Below are 19788 nucleotides of genomic sequence, written 5' to 3'. Positions count from 1 at the left end.
CATGATGATACAGGAGGATATATGCTTTGACAGGTTTTTCAGATCATAGAAGAAAATACTTGTTCATTTGCAAAATACTCGAGATCTACATCGATCTATAAATTGTAATGCACAGTAATGACATGGGATGTAGTAAAAATCATACATTTTTCTGAAGATATTAGTTCAATATCTGGTTTTCAAAGGAAACATTGGTTTTAATATGTCCTTATGGTTTGAGTAGGCCAGCCCCTCTGATTTCAAATTAGGCCCGATGTGGCCTGCAAGTTAAAATGAATTTGAAACCCTCTAGTGTAGACCATCCCCGTTTAGTAGTGGGTCACTTGTGGTCTTTGAAGCTTTTATATACAACAATGCCAATTTTTAGTGAATACATTTAACATGGGAAACCAGATATAACCTTACCACATTGTGAGCTTCGTCAAAGATAACCACAGCTCCATTCAGGTCGATGTTGTGTGCCTTGCGGCTCTGTGGAATGAGAGAGGGAGGGAGAGGCAGTTGAATATTAGCATTCATAGAGATTAGAAATGACAGTGCCAATCACAACACTAAAGTCTCTGTTGATGCTCATTTATGGTCACATATGTCAGCCTCAGATGTAATGTGTATGACGGAGCTTACCTTTGGATCTAGCAAGTAGTTGTATGGCATAAAAATGACATCTGCTTGTTGTTTCAGTGAACGGGAGAGGTAGTAAGGACAGACTCTGTGGAAAAATTTGCAAATGCGAAATCAAATACGTGAACTTTACGGAAAAACTGACTCATTCTGATAGCTGTTTAAAGAGATAACATAGTACAAAAGGTATAGTTTCCATTCACTAGCCTGTGACCACGTAGCCCAGCAGTTACTGAGTTTCAGTGGTTCTTGGACGAGTTGCTGCACTGTTAGGGGAAGTGGTTGTTAAGGCTTTTAAGATTTATTGCTCAGATGACTGTTGCATTTTGACTCAGAGAATTTGAAGGGTTAAAAAGACATTAAAATGAAAGAAAACATCATGCCTCTGGTACTGTTTCTTAGTAGTGAAGTTTCAGGACAACTACTGAAAGAAAGTCAAAAAGCATCCTTCAAATGATAATGGCTCATTTGTGATAAGGCCCTTTCATTCATTTCAAATCTGCTCCAGTTGTTACTTTAGCCCTTCTCCATTTTCTATTTTAGCACTTTTCTATTTTCTTGTGCTCCTTCCTGATGTTGCTGTCCCCTCTATCACAGCTGCGGTTTTCTGTTACTTGAAAGACCCACAGGACACAGGCCCAATTTTTCTCAACCACCTTTGGTGTTGTCTCCCATCAGGACCTGGGGACTTCTAGTACACACATTATTATTTCATAAATCATATTTATTATTTATTATTATTTCACACTCAGGCACTTGTAGATTGTTGATTTGACCACTCCTATTTATTTTAGAGTAATTTGGGTTTTTCAGCATAATAATGTTCTCCTTCACTTCGATATGACTTTGGACCTCATATTGAAAGTTCTACTGAACTGCTACAAAATGCAAATTCAGCACTTGGAATCAACTCTAGATCTGTTATCTGATTAATATGTGATGGAATGAGAGAACAGTCCTCACCTGGCCATGAAACTGTCTATCAGTCAGTCATCCGACTACTTTAAACTGCTAAAAATAAAGGACGATGCATTAAAAATGGCTGCAATTCTGAAACAATTAAAACTTAATGTCTGTTAAACCCCACTCACTTTGCAAGTGTAGACTTAAATCACATTTTTATTGTTGACTGTGAGAATCTACGGTATGGCATGCAGAGTCAAATATACAAAAATTTAATAACTGTCTAAATGCTTATGAAGCTAACTGTACACTTCAGTTTTCCCCCAACCACTCACGAGTATTTTGTAACTAAACAAGAGTATCGAATTTTTTTTTGTGTGTGTTGTTTGTTTTTTTTATACAAGAATTTGAAATATTAATAAATCTGCAATTTTCCTAATTTGCAGAGGTGATGCTACAGTGGACCCTTTGGAAGTCTAGTTCTTGCTGCATGTTTAATATCCCCACTTTAAGTGGATAAGCAGACCCACCCACTCTAATGAAATGCCCATATTTGGTCACATATTTATTGGATCACTTCACTGTTCTGATCAAGACTTCAGCTTTCTAAATTGTGACCATCTGTAGATTACTGACAGATGGATCACAATGGAGGTTTCACACTGGAGCGAGTGCAGTCACAAAGCGCTGTACACAAAGGTTAAAATAAACATACCAATATAGACAATACAAAAGGTTACATGTAAATAAAAATGTATTTTTAAAAAGAATGTTGATCAACAGCAGGCTTGTTTAAACAGAAAAGTTTTTAACTACTTTTTAAATGATTCCACAGATTGAATCAGAAGCAGAAAAATCAAATATTAGTTTGGTGTCACACAGAGACACCCAGCCGCCAATGTTACCAATGATTATTTCTTACCAAAGAAAGAAAGTGCAGTACAGAGACTGAAACAGACAACTACAAAAAAAATGAACACATGAACTACAAACCTCTGTTTGGTGCCAAATTTGACCAAATCTTCCACATCGAGGATAGAATTAACCAAATCTCTGTCAGTGCTCTTATCTAGAAGAAGAAAAAAACAATCAAGCTTGAGATTTATAGGATACTAAATCACTGAAACGTGATTAAAACCAGGGCCATCACAGGTGACCCCCTTGCATCCCACCCACCACCTGTTTGACCCATTGCCCTCCAGACGATGCCTCAGGTCAGGCAGGTCCTAAACCTTCAGACTCAAACAGATTTTTTCCTAGAAGGACTATAATAAATCAAATACTATGTACAGAAGGCTAGAGTGTAATCAAAATATAAAGTGTAATTAATTATACATACTATTACAATGCTAAGACATTCAGAATGTATGAGTGTCATTATAACTAGCAGCATAACTAACTCCATACCTACTACAAGCTTTATCCAAAATTAAAGTTTGAAGCCTAAATTAAAAACATGTAGAGTTCAGGAGGGGACACACACCAGTCTGTGGCCTGAACTCAAAACAGGAACTGGTTCACTTCATGTTTATTTATATAGAACCAACAAAAACAGTCACATCAAGGTGTGTCATTCTACGAGGTAAAGCCCTACAATATTTAGGAGAAAAATCACAATAATAAAACAAAATCAAGTGAAGAAACCTTCAGCAGAATCGAGCTCAGAAAGGGAAATCTGCCATGACAGGTTGGGGGATCACGGGAAAGACAAAAAGAGAGAGGAGAAAACAGAAAACACATGGTGGCTCCTCACCACCATGTGTTTTCAGGTGCCTGACGCACACATGGAGACATCATCTTGATGTATTTGTAGATGCTCTATGTTTACTTTTGAGCTCCGACACTCAATCAGTTGGTGGCAGTGCCTGGTGAAGCTAGCAAACACAGCTCACATTAAAACCTCCAAACATTCATTGTGTAGTTTAATATTGCAGCAAGACCTGGGAAGAGAGGAGGAACAAGACGTGACGCCAAGCTGGGCAGCAAGACGACTGGAACCACAATTGTGGACGTTAAAACGGGTAAAGACTAATCACTGTAAACACAGAAATGCGAACTGAATCGTCTGTATTTCAGTTACACCCCCTGTGGCCCCAATGAGGAAGCTTCCTGGCTCCGTCCTATCACCTCCAGTCACTGAGGGACAGCTGTGGTGACCTACTGACCCTTTTCTTTCTTCTCCCTCTCTCTCCCCATGATTCCGGTGGCGACTGCACCCGATTTACCATGGGTCACTCAGATGTCGGGGCAGGAGTGCTGCAGTTGCACAACCTCCGAGTGTCTGTTAATTGAGATGGGCCATGTGTTCTGTGTCCCCAATTTCTGGAGGGCCATACAGCGTTCCTGTAGGGTACCAGAGGGGTAGATTCCAAACTACGCTGCGCGGCAGAGCTTGGCCCATCAAAACCTGGTTTGGACGGGGGCATTGTTGTTGGAGGCAGAGTGGGTGGAGATCAGGTGTGTGAATGGGGATTTTCATAAGTGGTGCAGCTGGAAATTAAATAATAATAATAATAATAATAATAATAATAATAATAATAATGGATTGGATTTATATAGCGCTTTTCAAGGCACCCAAAGCGCTTTACAATGCCACTCTTCATTCATTTGCGCATTCACACACTGGTGGAGGCAAGCTACGGTTGTAGCCACAGCTGCCCTGGGGCAGACTGACAGAAGCGAGGCTGCCATATCGCGCCATCGGCCCCTCTGGCCAACACCAGTAGGCGGTAAGCCTATCTCATTTTCCACAGGAAGAAAAACAGCTGACACAGCGCGATAATAAATAATTATAATAGTCTGTCATCAAAGTAACAAATGCATGGACTAGATTCTCAACATAACAGTTTTTCCCCCTTTTTAAATCAACTGAAAGCAGGCAGTAGATATTTTATTGATATCCACATTTTGGACATTCCTGGACTCCAAACTTTCTCACAGTAGTGCTTCCTCACAGGTTGTGCCATACTTCGAGAGTTATTAGTATCAAATAATATAATATTTAAATTATACATGTAGTCAGTAAAACATAAAAAGGTAACAGGACATGCTTTTCCAGACTGTGTTCTGCTACACGGATACAGTCACTCTGTTAGACCATTACCTTCAATGTTGTTGTAGTAGACACATGACCTGGTGGAAACTTTGGCTCTGCACATATGAACCTGAAAAACAAAAAAAACGATTCCACATTAAGACAAACCACTAACCATCTAGCCCTAACCCATTACTTATCTTTTTTTTTTTTTTTTTACCAGCTAGATCACTGGCAACGTAGTGCAGGAAATTAATGTGTTAAGATAGATAGATTGACCCAGGAAACTTACGAATTTGAAAATAATCAAATCTTTTTCATTACTCAACAGGACTGTCAGAATAAAAATTAAATAAAAAAAATATTAGCTAATACAAATTAAAGCATTAGAAGTATTTAAACAAAAAAACTGTGAAAATAGGAACCTACTAATGACTTCTGTCCATAAGTTCAAATTAAGTTTCCTGGAATAATCTGCAGAAGGAACTGAAACTGTCAGGAACGGTTACCATGAGGCAGTGTGACTGTTTGTATTGTTGCTCTTAATGATCTGCTATTGTATATTTTTTTCACGTTGGTACTCTGATGGAAATTTCTTTTACCTTAGTGTATTGATTATGTGTTTTACAATAGAATACGTATAGAGATATTAGTTAGAGATAGAAAGGATAGCATCATATATGTGTTTTATGCTTTACACACACAGTTATTGTAAGTTAGATGTGGACTGGCACACCCAGGCACCATTAGACACTGGAGAGGAAGAGACCCCTCTCTGACCTCTGGGAGTGAGGGGGCCTCCGGGGGGAGGCCTTGGAAGGTAAATCTTCATGTGACTGTTAAGTGGAAAAACAAGGTTTCAACTCTCTCTCTGTCTGCAGATGATATAACCCTCTCCCCAGCCACCTCCTCCAGCTTATCCGGGGGAACACCAAGGCGTTCCCAGGCGAGCCGAGAGATATAATCTCTCCAGTGTGTCCTGGGTCTGCCCCGGGGCCCCGTCCCGGTGGGACTTGCCTGGAACACCTCACCCAGGAGGCGACCAGGAGCCATCCTTGTCAGATGCCCGAACCACCTCAACGGGCTCCTTTTGATGTGGAGGAGCAGTGACTCTACTCTGAGCCCCTCCTGGATGGCCGAACTCCTCACCCTATCTCTAAGGGAGAAACCAGCCACCCTTCGGAGGAAGCTCATTTCCACGATCTCGTTATTTCAGTCACTACCCACAGCTCGTGGCGTAGATCAACCAGTAAATTGAGAGCTTCACTTTTACACTCAGCTCTCTCTTCACCACAACGGACCGGTGTAGTGTCCACATCACTGCAGCTGCAGCACCAATCCGTCTGTTGATCTCCCTTCCTCCTTCACTTGTGAACAAGACCCTGAGATACTTGAACTCCTCCACTTGGGGCAGGAACTCGTCCCTGACCCGGAGTGGGCACTCCACCCATTTCCTTCTGAATAACATGGACTCAGATTTGGAGGTCACCTCATTTGCTTTTTGCAGATGATGTGGTTCTGTTGCCTTCATCAGGTGATCCCTCAAAGCTGATGGAACAATAGATTACAAAATCTGTGCCATTATGAAATGAATGGCACTGATGACTGATATTATATACAACTATGCTAATAGATATTGGAATCATATCTATTATTATACCCATCTTTATACTTACATTTTCCCCTCTTTTTTGTGTGGGGCAAGTGTATTCAGCCATCTGAGGGGGAGTGGGGGTAATGATGAATAAGGTGAATAGAATGTTGATAATGGGGTTGGACTTGATGATGAGTGGTTATTTTTATGTCATTTTGATTTTGTTTATGCATGTATCTGTGTGTATGTGTATATATTGTTTTGGTTGTTTTATATGTCCAAAATAAAAGTTCATCATCATCGTCATCATCATCTTCTATTCTGGATTCATGATGCTAAACTGAAGAGATCCAACAATGAGTTTGAACAAAGAAACTATTTTTCAGTTTTCCTGCAACAGTGACAACAAAGCTTATCTACAGATTATCTAAAGTTGCTGTTGAGCTGGTCGTTGATTTCATTGAGCTGCCTCAGATATAATGCAACTCCACCGTCTTGAACTAGAGCTGGTGATAGTAGCACCTCTGTTCTTGAGATCTACTGCACACTGAAGGCCCACACCAACCAGACCCTGCAGCAGATGGAGAACTGGTTTATGTAATGCTATAGTTTTAGGCCGCTGAGCAGAACAAGAGTGAAGCTACTGTTCTGAGCATAAGTCCAACAGAGTAGAGTTGGTACAACTGATGTTTGGTCTTTGTGAGTCTGTCAAAAGTAGATATTTTTTGGTAAATCAGTAGTGAGGTTGCAGACATTCAGTGTTTTGTGTTTAATACAATTCATTGGACATAACAATTAAAACATCCCATTATATTTATATCTTTAAAACTGCATTTATAACTTACTTTGACGTGGTTGCTCTCCTGACGCATGACTTCCTGGTTAATACACAACTGCTCTCTTGAGCCCAGCACACACACCTTTGGCCTGAATCAACGGAGACATTGGAGAACTGGATTACCATAAATAGCCAACAAAACCAGAACAGACAAGAGGTGCTGGACTCAGTAAGGCCACAAAATGATTGTAGCATATGTAATAACCCTTTAAAGCCCCACTAATATTTGGTCAAATGCCACTTAGCAAGTTGCACCTTGATCATACACTTTTAGTAGCTTTCAACAAGCTTCGGGATAATTTTGTAACTTTGTGCAATGTACAATTTAAATGGATTTGGGTTTCGACCCATCTATGTAGGTAGCTGAAAATTGCAGATGAGCTTGAAAATGTTGATTTAAGAGCATATTGGTTGACAGCCTCAGTGCATGGCAAAGTAAAAGTCGCTTCACTGAACAGTGAAGCTGACGCTGTAGAAGTTTCCAGGTTATGGTAGGCTCCAGCTTTTGTGGTTCCTGGGTTGTCCATCCTAACCAAGTTTCCTCTCATCGGAGGGTAACAGTTTTAACAGGGTCTTGCCAGCAGTGACAAATAACTTACTTATGTACAATTGTTTCAAGAACTGATGACCTTGAAATTTGCAGCTGTTTTGAATTCCTCCCCAAATTGTATAAAATAAAACTGTTTTTTATTGCGAACAGCTCTAATTCAGACAATCATGCATAATCAAAAACTTATATCCAGTAGTTTTTAGAAATGCTTACCTGTATGAAGTGTTCTTTAATTCACTAATAACTTGTGCAAGCTGAGAATGTGTCCTCGATGCGTATACGATCTTGGGGACATCAGTGTAGTAAGCTTGAGAACAAGAAGAAAAGACAATTAGGGCTTTATACACTGCTGAAAAAACCTAATAGAACACCTATTAACATCGTATAGCATCAAGTCAAACTTCTGGGATATCGGGCATCATTTACTAACAGTGTGTACGCACAAATCGTGTGTACGAACATTTCACGCACTGATCTGATTTATCAGTATTTTCGTTCCTGAATTTCTTCATCCTACTGGGCAACGAGACCTGCAGGGGTGTCGCTGGAACAGCCTGCCGCATCTGAACTTAGACAGCATTTCGAGGAGACTGGGGACATTCAGTCCGAGTGGACCATGTTCAGCACCTCCATTGCGTTTAAATATTAAGAATATTTAAATGTCATGTCCTTGAGAAATGGGAAAGAAATCCATCAAAGACCTAGTACAGGACACAGCAGAGCTGCATCTGGCCCTTCAGCTGTTCTATCAACTATTCATCAGAAGTGGCAATGATTAAACCATTAATTAAAACGCCATCACTTAACCCAGAGGTCTTAGCTAATTATGAGCCAATCTCTAACTTTCCTTTTATCTAAAACAAACAAACAAAAAAACAAATAAAAAAAACCCAAACCAAAACAAACAATATTAGTGGTAAAACAGCTACCTGATCATCTGCAGAGGAATAGTTTATTTGAAGACTTTCAGTCAAATTTCTAAACTCATCACAGCACAACAATCACATTAGTGAAGGTTACAAATGATCTTCTTATGGCCTCTGACAGTGGACTCATCTCTGTGCTTGTCCTGCTAGACCTCAGTGCAGCGTTCGATACTGTTGACCATAATATCCTATTAGAGCGATTAGAGCACGCTGTAGGTATTACAGGTACTGTGCTGCAGTGGTTTGTATCATATCTATTTAATAGACTCCAATTTGTGCATGTAAATGGAGAGTCTTCTTCACACGCTGAGGTTAATTATGGTGTTCCACAGGGTTCAGTGCTAGGACCAATTCTGTTCACATTATACATGCTTCCCTTAGGCAGTATCATTAGAAGGCATAGCATACATTTTCACTGCTATACCCAACTCTATCTCTCCATGAAGCCAGATAACTATGGCGTTATTTTTGTGCCACTATTCTGAGTGCATGTAAAAAATATTTGCAGGTGCAAGTGTTGCATTTTGAGGAGAAATTTATTTTGAGCGAAGAAAAGCGAAATTTGAGTGAACAAAATTCATTGCTGCGTGCAAAAACTGTATTTCAGTGTTTGCTATTATCCACACACACACACACACACACACACACACACACACACACACACACAATAGCAGCCCCTCTCGCTCAGTTTTTGCATTTGCGCTCGCTCGCAATGTGTTGCTTGCGCTCTCAACATTTCTGCCTGTGCGCGTTCAACTCTTTCTGTACACCGTTATATTTGTGCCATAAAACCAGCCAATCACAGACTTGGATGCAAAAAAATCTGATTGGCTGTTTTGGTCTCCAATCAGCTCGAAATGACGAAATGCAATATCCCAGAATCCATTTCGTCCAAAACTCAAACGAGGCAGTGGCGGAGGAGCACAGAGTGGCGGAGTTTGAAATATTACTCTTTCTGGGTCACAAAATAAACTTTTAAGATATTTTCATGCGAGAATGGTGCTGTGTAAACTTCTAATATCTGCTCGATTAACAAGACATCACATATTTGCATAAGTGCTCTAACGTTTTCTGAGATGCCTGTTACCCACCAGCTGACCGGGTGGTCACTCAGGTTAAACATAATATATAAGGCTGAACTGACAAAAAACAAATAAATAAATAAATCACAGACTACACCACCAGGTATTACAGGAAAAACCATAAAGCCTTTGAACTAAAACAAACGCTGTTGTGACAGTGATGTACACTGTCTTATTGGTATATATGTATGATTTGTATCACCTTCATGTTTCCCTCTCACCACATATCCAAACCGATATCATGAGCAGCAGCTTTAACAGCTGTGGCTCCAGCAAATATCAGCTGATACCACAAAGTAATATTATAAATTCTAGCAGCTTATCAAGCTTGAACGTGCTGCTGTTGTTTAGTGCGACATCCGCTGGTTTCCTCTTTCTGGCGCAAAGTGGGCGATAAACAAACAAGAGAGATGATCAGCTGATCATTAATCAGTTTCATGATTGAAGTAGCAACAGGAGAGGGAGGGAGAGAGAATGAGAGAAGAAGAAGCAGCTGACAGCGTAAAGACAGAATAATTCCAGCTTTGTGTCTTTTTCATTCTCGCTGAAGTACGTGACAAATCACGTTCCTTTTCCCCTCAATACAGATGTATTGTAATTGGTCCAGCCCAGTGCTGATCATGACCAATTGGCTAATCCACCACCTTTCATTGTTTATACCGTTAGAAAAACAAACAAACAAACAAACAAACAAACAAACAAACAAACATAAAAATGAAAAATCACCATCGCCCCACCGGCATGCCCAATGGCCAGTCCAGCTATGCGGTCAGCTGGTGGGTAACAGGCATCTCTGAAAACGTTAGAGCACTTATGCAAATATGTGATGTCTTGATAAATCGAGCAGATATTTGAAGTTTACACAGCACCATTCTCGCATGAAAATATCTTAAAAGTTTATTTTGTGACCCAGACAGAGTAATATTTCAAACTCCGCCACTCTGTGTTCCTCCGTCACTGCCTCGTTTGAGTTTTGGACGAAATGGATTCTGGGATATTGCATTTCATCACTTCAAGCTGATTGGAGACCAAAACAGCCAATCAGATTTTTTTGCATCCAAGTCTGTGATTGGCTGGTTTTGTGGCACAAATATAACGGTGTACAGAAAGAGTTGAACGCGCACAGGCAGAAATGTTGAGAGCGCAAGCAACACATTGCGAGCGAGCGCAAATGCAAAAACTGAGCGAGAGGGGCTGCTATTGTGTGTGTGTGGATAAATGCAACACTTGCACCTGCAAATTTTTTTTACGTGCGCTCAGAATAGTGGCACAAAAATAACGCCATAGATAACACACACCAATTAGTTAACCTCTTGACCTCTAACTTTCTGCTTCTAAATTCAGATCAAATAGAGTTCAGTGTACTCAGCTCTGAAAATATGGTGTCTAACCAGATGCCATTATCTTCTTCTCCGGTAACACTGAGGAATCTTGGAGTCATTTTTGAACAAGATATGTACTTTAATGGGCACATTAAACAAATATATTTCAGGATCCAGGATGTGGGAGAGAGAGATGGATAGGCTGTTATTTAGGAAGTTGCTGTGTGTGCCAAAGATGGGCCAATAAACTACCCTTGTTCTCTGTTAAGTCAGAGTGCTGTCTGCTGTTATCCTCACCAGACCTCTCTGCGTAACTGTGGTGTCAGAAGTGAATTAAAGAGGAAAACACACTAAATGAGAGAAGTAAGATGTGGAAAAACCCGTGGGACAAGGAAAAGTTCCCTTCCTGACATTGAAGAAAGAGAAGGTGGAAAAACATAAGCTAGATCCACCAACAGAAGGAGCGATGGCTGACGAGGATGATTTTGAGCCAGTGGTAAAGAACTTTCTGAACCTGATATCTTTGATGAAATTAGAGAATTCATTCAATGACCAAAAGAACAAAAACAATACTGCTTGAACAGATTAAACAGCTGAGCAATAATATACCAAAGCTGCAACATGATGTCTATTCTGAACTTTTCTATCGACCTTCTGTCCAGAGTGACATTTCTACAACAGCTGCCTCAGCTATCAGCTGTGCAGCCACCTCATGGAGCCACTGAGCACCAAGCTGAGCTCCCTCCTCCATCTCAACCACTCCGTGCACAGCCTCAACAAGAATACCAGACTTTAAGGAAGGTGAGCATCCTGAAAGTTTCTTTGTACGATTTGAACGCATAGCTAAAACACAGGGATGGCAAAGCCCTTGAGGCTTATGCTGACATGGATTAACAACAGTCTGACTCTTATGATGCTATTAAAGCTGCAGTGTTATCTAACTTTAATGTGACAGAGGAGACCTACAAATACCAGTTCCAGAGCACCAGAGGAACTGTGTGTTAGAGAAACCTTCAACTGGATAAAGGGGCTCTATAAGCAATGGACGCGACGTGACAGTCGGAGTAAAGAAGAGATTGGGGAAACCGTCATCTTAGAGCAGTTTCTTCACATGCTTCATCCAGATGTCTGCACATGGGTGAAGGAGAACAATCCAAAGACAGAAGAGGAAGCTGCAAATCTGGCTGAATGTTACCTAGCTCCCCATAGATGACTGTGGGGAGACCAAGGTTTGTGGAGGTAAAACCTCCATGGGCAACTAGTGCTGAAAGCTTGGACCCTAGGTGTGGTAAGAAACCTATACATTGCAGTCAAAGGTACAACCTCGATTGCTATTACTGTCAGCAGCCTGGTCACAAAGCTTCTCTACGACTGTAACAGAGTAATATAACAAATGTCTTTGTCCAGGGTGTAATTAAGTAAGGTACTTCATTACTTTTAAGAAAAGTGTTGTGTAGTAACTTTTTTTAACTTTACTCTTTTGGAGTAATGACACCAACACTGATCACAGCAAAGAGAGCAAATACCTCCAACATGCACAAACATTTGACCATGCAGGATGTAACTGATTTGCATGAAGGTAATGTCTTTGATATATTCCTCAAAGTAGAGCCATTGAGAATCGATAAGGAATCGAAACAATAAGTGATATCGATTATGGAACTGGAATTGCTAAATTCTTATCCATTTCCATCCCTACCAAAGTGTTTGCTCATAGGGGGTCATGTGATTGTTGGGGTTTTCTCCGTTTCCTTGTATTATTGTAGGGTCTTTACAATAAAAAGCACTTTGAGGAACTGTTGTTGTAATTTGGTGCTATATGAATAAAACTGAACTGAATTACACTACATTCTGTGTACACATGATATAGAGAAAAGGACAAAGTATTCCAAATTACACAATCAATGACAATCAATGGTGACAGGTCTGATGAATCAAAATATCAAAGTTCTGGTTCAAATTATTGTCAATATGTTTGGAGGATGTCAGGAGAGAAGTACAACGTAAGTGTCTACAGTCATCTGTAAAGCACAGTCGAGGCTTTATGGCTTAGGACTGTATTTCAACAAGTGGTGTTGGACTTTTGTCAGAACTGGTGAAATTATGAATACAGACTAGGGCTGGGCCATATCATACCGTTCACGGTAATACCGGTATAATTTTGGGCAACGATAGCAAAATGAAATATCGCGATAGAATATGGGTAAAACGCGCATGCGCAGTGCCTTTGTTTTCATACGCACATGTCGGAAAAAGCATGGCGGCGAAAGCAAATCGTTGAATGAAACGGATGAACCAGAATTGGTTTGTAAAAATGCTGCAACTTCAGTGTGGAACTGGTTTGGCTTTCGTCCGTCAGATACATAACAAAGCACTATTTTTGGTAGAGCATGCTAGTGGGCCGTCGTTATTACCGTGTTCTTTGGAAAATACGGCACACTTAAAATCAATCCTTTGATTTTTCTGAAAATCGACAGTGCCCCTTATAATCCAATGGGCCTTATGTATGAACTCTGGTTGTGTTTACTGACCTCGAAACGATTTTATGTACACGGCGCTCGAAAATCTGTCAAATGTTTTAGTACGACTTTGCTAAGCTACGAACCCGCACCGCTTGATGGATTGTCGGAGCATTACGGCTATTGTAGTCAGGAGCCTGGCGGAGTGATACGTACTGTGCTTCAACATAATATTACCGTATTGTGTGTGTATAACCTCTTTTTAAGTTTTGTGGATATTATACATGGTTATGCTGAGGATATGTCGGCCAATTTCCACTGGAAATGCCTTTTGGTTAAACTGTCAGCAAGGAATTTGCATTTGCACTGTTAAATTTTTATATAACTTTAATGCACATAAAAAAAACAGCTGCTTGTTTAAGTGAAAATACATAGATGTTTTTTTTTCACTAATAAAGTTGTGGAGTTGTAAAGTATTTTGTCTAGCGTCAGTTATATCGTCAGTTATATCGTTATCACAAATTTTCAAATGTATATCGTGATAAATATTTTTGGTCATATCGCCCTGCTCTAATACAGACTTTGCTCCAGCATGCAATCCCATCTTAAAGACATCTGGTTATGAAAATTTAAGCCATTCCCAATGATCCCAAACATACTGCCAATGCTTTAAAAGCATACTTGAATAGAAGAAAGTCACAATCCCTGGGGCAGGGATAGCTCAGTAGGTAGAGTGGCGGCCCCATGATCAGAAGGTCGGGGGTTCGACTCCACTGAACGGCTACCCTGAGGTACCCCTGAGCAAGGTACCGTCCCTACACACTGCTCCCCGGGCGCTGCATTGGTGGCTGCCCACTGCTTCACTGGGTGAATGGGTTAAATGCAGAGGAACTATTTCCCTATGGGGACTAACACGCACACTTTACACTTTACAATGGAAGACCATCAGTCATGGTTGACCTCCCAAGATCTCACCATAACTCAAAAGTGTGGGATCATATTGACAGGGAATGGAACACAAAGTAGCCGACAACCAAAGAACAGCTTTGGAACATGCACTGAAAGTCAAAAGGAACTATTCCTGAAGAAATCACAAAGAGGGAGTTTAGACGATGTTGAAGAATAATGGTCATCATACCAAATATTGACTTCCACCTTGTTAGACTTGTACAAATGCTGATTTTGCCTTATGTACAATATTTCTGTGTATGTTTGGACACATATACATGTTTCAGTAAATTGTTAAATCCTATTTTCCTAACAAAATATAAAGTGGTTTGAACACTCAAATAGAGTAGAAAAGCACTACATAGGAAACAGTCCATTTACCAAAATATAAAGAAATCAGTGCCAGCTCATTTTGTTTTGCACAGTAATGTAGCACACAGCATGTCTGTATGTGTGCATATGCATCTGTTATTCTTTTCTGACCGGTAAAATTAGAAATGACTCGTGATGTGCAGATGATACAAACATACTTGGTTTGTCACCGTCAGTGGCAGCTGTCCCCCAGGAAGACAGAGGTGTGTTTGGAAACATCTCCTTGCCCAGCCTCTCTGCTATCTTCCGAGCAGAGATGGTGTCCTTGAAGTTCTCCCTCCAGGCCAGGGTGGCGCACAGTAGGCACAAAGTCTTACCTGTGCCTGTGGGGCTCTCCAGAACACCATTGACTTTCTGAAATAACCAGACAGATAAAGCTAAACAGAAAAACCGCACATTGTGATGGTGACAATATTGCAGTATTAGAGACTTCCAGGTATTAGACTATGCTTCTATGAGCAAACACTTGGCAGTGTGGAGGAAGATCTCCCTTTTAACAGGAAGAAATCTCTAGCAGAACCAGGTTCAGTTATCAGGGCAGTTATCTGCACAGATCAGCTGAACGGTAAGACATACACCTCGCCATGGCACAAAGCAAACTATCAGAGCAAGTAGACAACCAGAATGTTCAGTGCAAAGATGGGACATCCTTCAGCAGCCTAATCTAAGGATGGTTCAGGGTCACCTGATCCAGTTCAAAGAGGATTGTTTGAAGCCCAATGTTAAAAGCAGGGAAGGCGTCTGGCTCCAGAACCCAAACTTAGAGGTAGTTCAATAATAGAAGAGCCTGGTAAATTTAGACTAAGAAGCACAAGTAAGCTTTCACTGTCAGAGCAAAATGCCCTGCTCGGGTAATATGTTATCATTCAAAAACATTCAAGATTGATTTTAAAATCAGTTCTCAACTTAACATGGGGGCTATTTCAGCTGTTTGTCAGCAGTCAAGAGCCAGAGTACACCCCAGACAGGTCACCAGAGTGCTATTTATTTTATTTATTTATTTATTCTTACATAGAAACTATACAGAAATTGTAAGGACAGACCCATGACATGAAGCCTCCTTTGTCATGTCTTTTTCCCCATCAAGTATTAAAACAGATCTGGACCATAAGCAAGTCAGTTTATCACCAATCTCTTTTACTATGGAGGCATGCTGAAAATCAGTGTCTTGTTTACGTGAAACAACACACTATGAAACACATTATTGTGTGTGCTGCCTTTTGGTGCCACTGTTAAAAAGTCAGGTTCCTTTTTTGTCAGGGCTAGGTCACCCTCATACCTTTCTGATCTTTTAAACTGGTACATTCCTGCAAGATCACTGAGGTCTGTGGATCAATTGCTCCTGGCTGTCCCGAGGTCCAGATTAAAGCAAAGAGGAGATCGGGCCTTTGCTGTGACTGCTCCTAAACTGTGGAACGAACTGCCCCTTCACATCAGGACCTCCCCAACATTGGACACTTTTAAAACCCGTCTGAAAACACACTTTTATTCCTTGGCTTTTAAATCAGAATGAGTTTGTATTACTTTTATTTATCTTCTTTCTCACTCAAATCTTCTAATTTCATGATTCTCTTTCTTAACTCTTATCATATCTCCCTATGTTTTTATTTCTTTTAATTGTCTTAATTGTACAGCACCTTGGTCAACGGTTGTTGTTTTAAATGTGCTATATAAATAAATTTGACTTTTGACTTTAGGTCATGTGATCCTGAATCCACCCTTAGTTATGCTTCAATAGACTTAGGCTGCTGGAAACTTCCCATGATGCACTGTGTTTCGGCATCTCTCACCCCTTTTGACTCACTGTGAAGAGTGGTGTTAGGCACTCTGCTGTTAATTATGAATCATTATTAACCTCTGTCTCTCTTCCACAGCATGTCTTTATCCTGTCTTCCTTCTCTCACCCCAACCAGTCGCAGCAGATGGCCCTGCCCCTCCCTGAGCCTGGTTCTGCCGGAGGTTTCTTCCTGTTAAAAGGGAGTTTTTTCTTCCCACTGTCGCCAAAGTGCTTGCTCATAGGGGGTCATATGATTGTTGGGTTTTCTCTGTTGTATTAATGTAGGGTCTACCTTACAATATAAAGCACCTTGAGGTGACTGTTGTTGTGATTTAATGCTGTATAAATAAAACTGAACTTGAATTAAAAACCAATATGATTGTACACTCATTTCTTCAACCCAGCTGTAACTGTAGCAACACAATGGAAGAAGTTACAAAAATTCAGTGGTGCACATCACTGCAACACCAGCATTACATAGGAACGTATTCGATAAATCACACTTCATCCAGTATAGCACAGCGACATACTGCCAACATCATTTACCCCCATTTCACCAACGCTTTTTAACTCTCCGGGCAATCCATCCTGGGGATTTTGTGTGTCTTGAAAATAGAGCGTGGATTTTGAATGAAGCTAACAGTTTGAAAATAGAAGACACAGAAGATGAACAGTCATCTACATAAAATAATGTGAATTTTCATATCATATTAACGTGTTTGTCTGAAAAACTACAGAGAGTTTACTAACATTAGCTAATGGTAAATGGCCTGTATTTGTATAGTGCTTTACTAGTCCCTAAGGACCCCAAAGCGCTTTACACATTCAGTCATCCACCCATTCCCACACTGGTGCTGGCAAGCTACATTGTAGCCGCAGTCACCCTGGGGCGCACTGACAGGCTGCCGGACACTGGCGCCACCGGGCCCTCTGACCACCACCAGTAGGCAACGGGTGAAGTGTCTTGCCCAAGGACACAACGACCGAGACTGTCCGCGCCAGGGCTCGAACCGGCAACCTTCCGATTACAAGGCGAACTCCCAACTCTTGAGCCACGATCGCCTAATGATTATGTCCTGTTGCGGATGGTGCCCTGTTAGAAAACTGTGCTTAGCTGCTATGTTGGGCAGATAACACATTTCATGCCAGCGTTCCTCAAACATAAAAGTCAAAGTATATTAAAATAAATTATTTTCCAGCATTTTGTTTTTTACCACAGGGTAACTCCATTAACACATTCACCTGGAGGAAACCTCTTTAGCTGAATATTGTGGATTCTGATTACAATCAGTTCCTCTAATGGTTGCAATCTTAGGGGTAAAATTCATATCAAAACACACACACCTGAAGATGATGAAAAATATTCTACAAGAAGAAGATGTAAAGTCTTGCTTACTCTGGACCTGCTGAAATGTCTTTTCTTGGATAAAGCTGTAAAATGCATTCATTTTGTGTATTTGTACAGTCCTGAAAGATATCTGTGCATTCAGCTGCACTCGATTACTTTCTTTTTAAATGTGCTGCATCAGAATCCTCTTCAGTCACAGTCTTGCTGTGCATGAATGTATATGTTGAAAATAAATCAAGATGCAAAACCATTACTTTCACCTTTATTAAGGATATGTTGTCTTTCTGTCATCTTCAGTGTGTTTTGAGGTTTCAAAAAGAGGTCATACATGTGCCTGGATCACTTTTCATTCCTAAGCAGATGTTTGCAGTAGCCTACACTGAATTTTAGAAAGGAACTAAGTATCCACGTGCTTTTCTTTTTTGCTTAATTCATATGGGCTCAAAATGTGGTCATAAATATTTTGTACTTGTAAAAAAGATTTGTATGTGTAAAAAAGATTTGTGTGTGCGTAAAAAAGATTTGTAGGTGTAAAAAGAATTTGTGTGTGTGTAAAAAAGATTTGTGTGTGCGTAAAAAAGATTTGTGTGTGCGTAAAAAAGATTTGTGTGTGGACTTAGCCCAAAAAAACCCCTGCAAGTTACAAGTACGAATTTTGACCCTATTTTTCTTCCTTTCATCTGATTGGTCAATGTCATGTCAATCACAAATGTAACAATCCAATCAGAGAACAGATGAGTTTGGCTGTCGGAGGGGCGCTTTTTTTGACCTGCAGGTCTTTGAAGGGAATAAATGCCCTTTTACATGCCAACCCAGCGTTTTCCTTCATCACCACGAAGGAAAACAGTCTGTGGTCGTCCGAGTTTGGTGATTTTTGTGTCACAGGTCTACGTGTTTAATATAGGGCAGTGTTTTGGAAATGACAGTCTTCATTACAAAGCTTTCTTCGTTATGAATTAGCATACATGTTTTTATTGAACATTTGAAGAACCAGCAAAAAAAAAAAACAGAAACTCTTGTAGAGGACATAAAGTCAGAGATAGAAAAGACAAGGAGCAGGTGCATCTAGTACAGGTAGAGCTGCTGCAAAAACCCACAGAGCCCAGCAGCCAGCGCAACAAATTCTGGATCCTTTACTTTTAGTTAGCATTAGCAGCACATCCTGCGTCCCATGTGAAAGGACTTTTATGCTGCGCACTGTGACTCACAGCAATGGTCCCGGGTCAGCCCTGACTTTGTGTTAAACTAATCCTAAAGTAATAATGGTATTTCTAACCACTGATATAGCACAACTTTATCCTTTCAACAGCTGCTGAAAGTTAGGGGACCTAGCTGCAATCGGATATTTATATAGAGATCCTCCAGCTTCAAACTGTATTACCCTTCAAGGACCTGCAGTTCAAAAAAGCGCCCCTCCGACAGCCAAACCCATCTGTTCTCTGATTGGATTGTTACATTTGTGATTGACATGACATTGACCAATCAGATGAAAGGAAGAAAAATAGGGTCAAAATTCGTACTTGTAACTTGCAGGGTTTTTTTTGGGCTAAGTCCACACACAAATCTTTTTTACGCACACACAAATCTTTTTTACACATACACAAATCTTTTTTACACACACACAAATCTTTTTTACACACATACAAATCTTTTTTACGCACACACAAATCTTTTTTACGCACACACAAATCTTTTTTACAAGTACAAAATATTTATGACCACATTTTGAGCCCATAAATTCATAATGTTATGTATGAGCCGAGGTATATTGTGTGTTATAAAAGCTATCGCCAGTAGTGGGCACCACGCCATGTTATGTGTGTGTGTGTGTGTGTGTGTGTGTGTGTGTGTGTGTGTGTGTGTGTGTGTGTGTGTGTGTGTAACTTCTTCAGGTATAGGATAATAAAGAGAAGAAGACGGAATGTAAACAGCTAACGTGCGTATCTGTCTGGCTCTGTTCTATCATTAAAGAATATAGGAATGCTTGCTGTATTTTAATGCACACATTACACCA

General features: G+C 40.4%; 1 protein-coding gene across 1 annotated transcript in view; it reads right to left on the bottom strand.

The window, feature by feature from the left end:
• Positions 1-19788, bottom strand: part of rtel1 (regulator of telomere elongation helicase 1) — a 42214-nt gene that overhangs the window by 21444 nt on the left and 982 nt on the right. Inside the window, exons 2-8 of the mRNA XM_084916356.1 lie at positions 14808-15003; positions 7754-7847; positions 6998-7079; positions 4628-4688; positions 2518-2593; positions 625-709; positions 406-471 (exon numbers count right to left, since the gene is read on the bottom strand). Of these exons, the coding sequence (XP_084772482.1) occupies positions 406-471; positions 625-709; positions 2518-2593; positions 4628-4688; positions 6998-7079; positions 7754-7847; positions 14808-15003 (660 nt within the window). The remainder of the gene's footprint in view (positions 1-405; positions 472-624; positions 710-2517; positions 2594-4627; positions 4689-6997; positions 7080-7753; positions 7848-14807; positions 15004-19788) is intronic.

This window comes from Perissodus microlepis, chromosome 20 (assembly GCF_051167445.1).
Source record: "Perissodus microlepis isolate ML-2025 ecotype Zambia chromosome 20, ASM5116744v1, whole genome shotgun sequence".
In the NCBI taxonomy this organism is placed as follows: domain Eukaryota; kingdom Metazoa; phylum Chordata; class Actinopteri; order Cichliformes; family Cichlidae; genus Perissodus; species Perissodus microlepis.
This window is presented reverse-complemented; position numbering and strand designations above follow the sequence as displayed.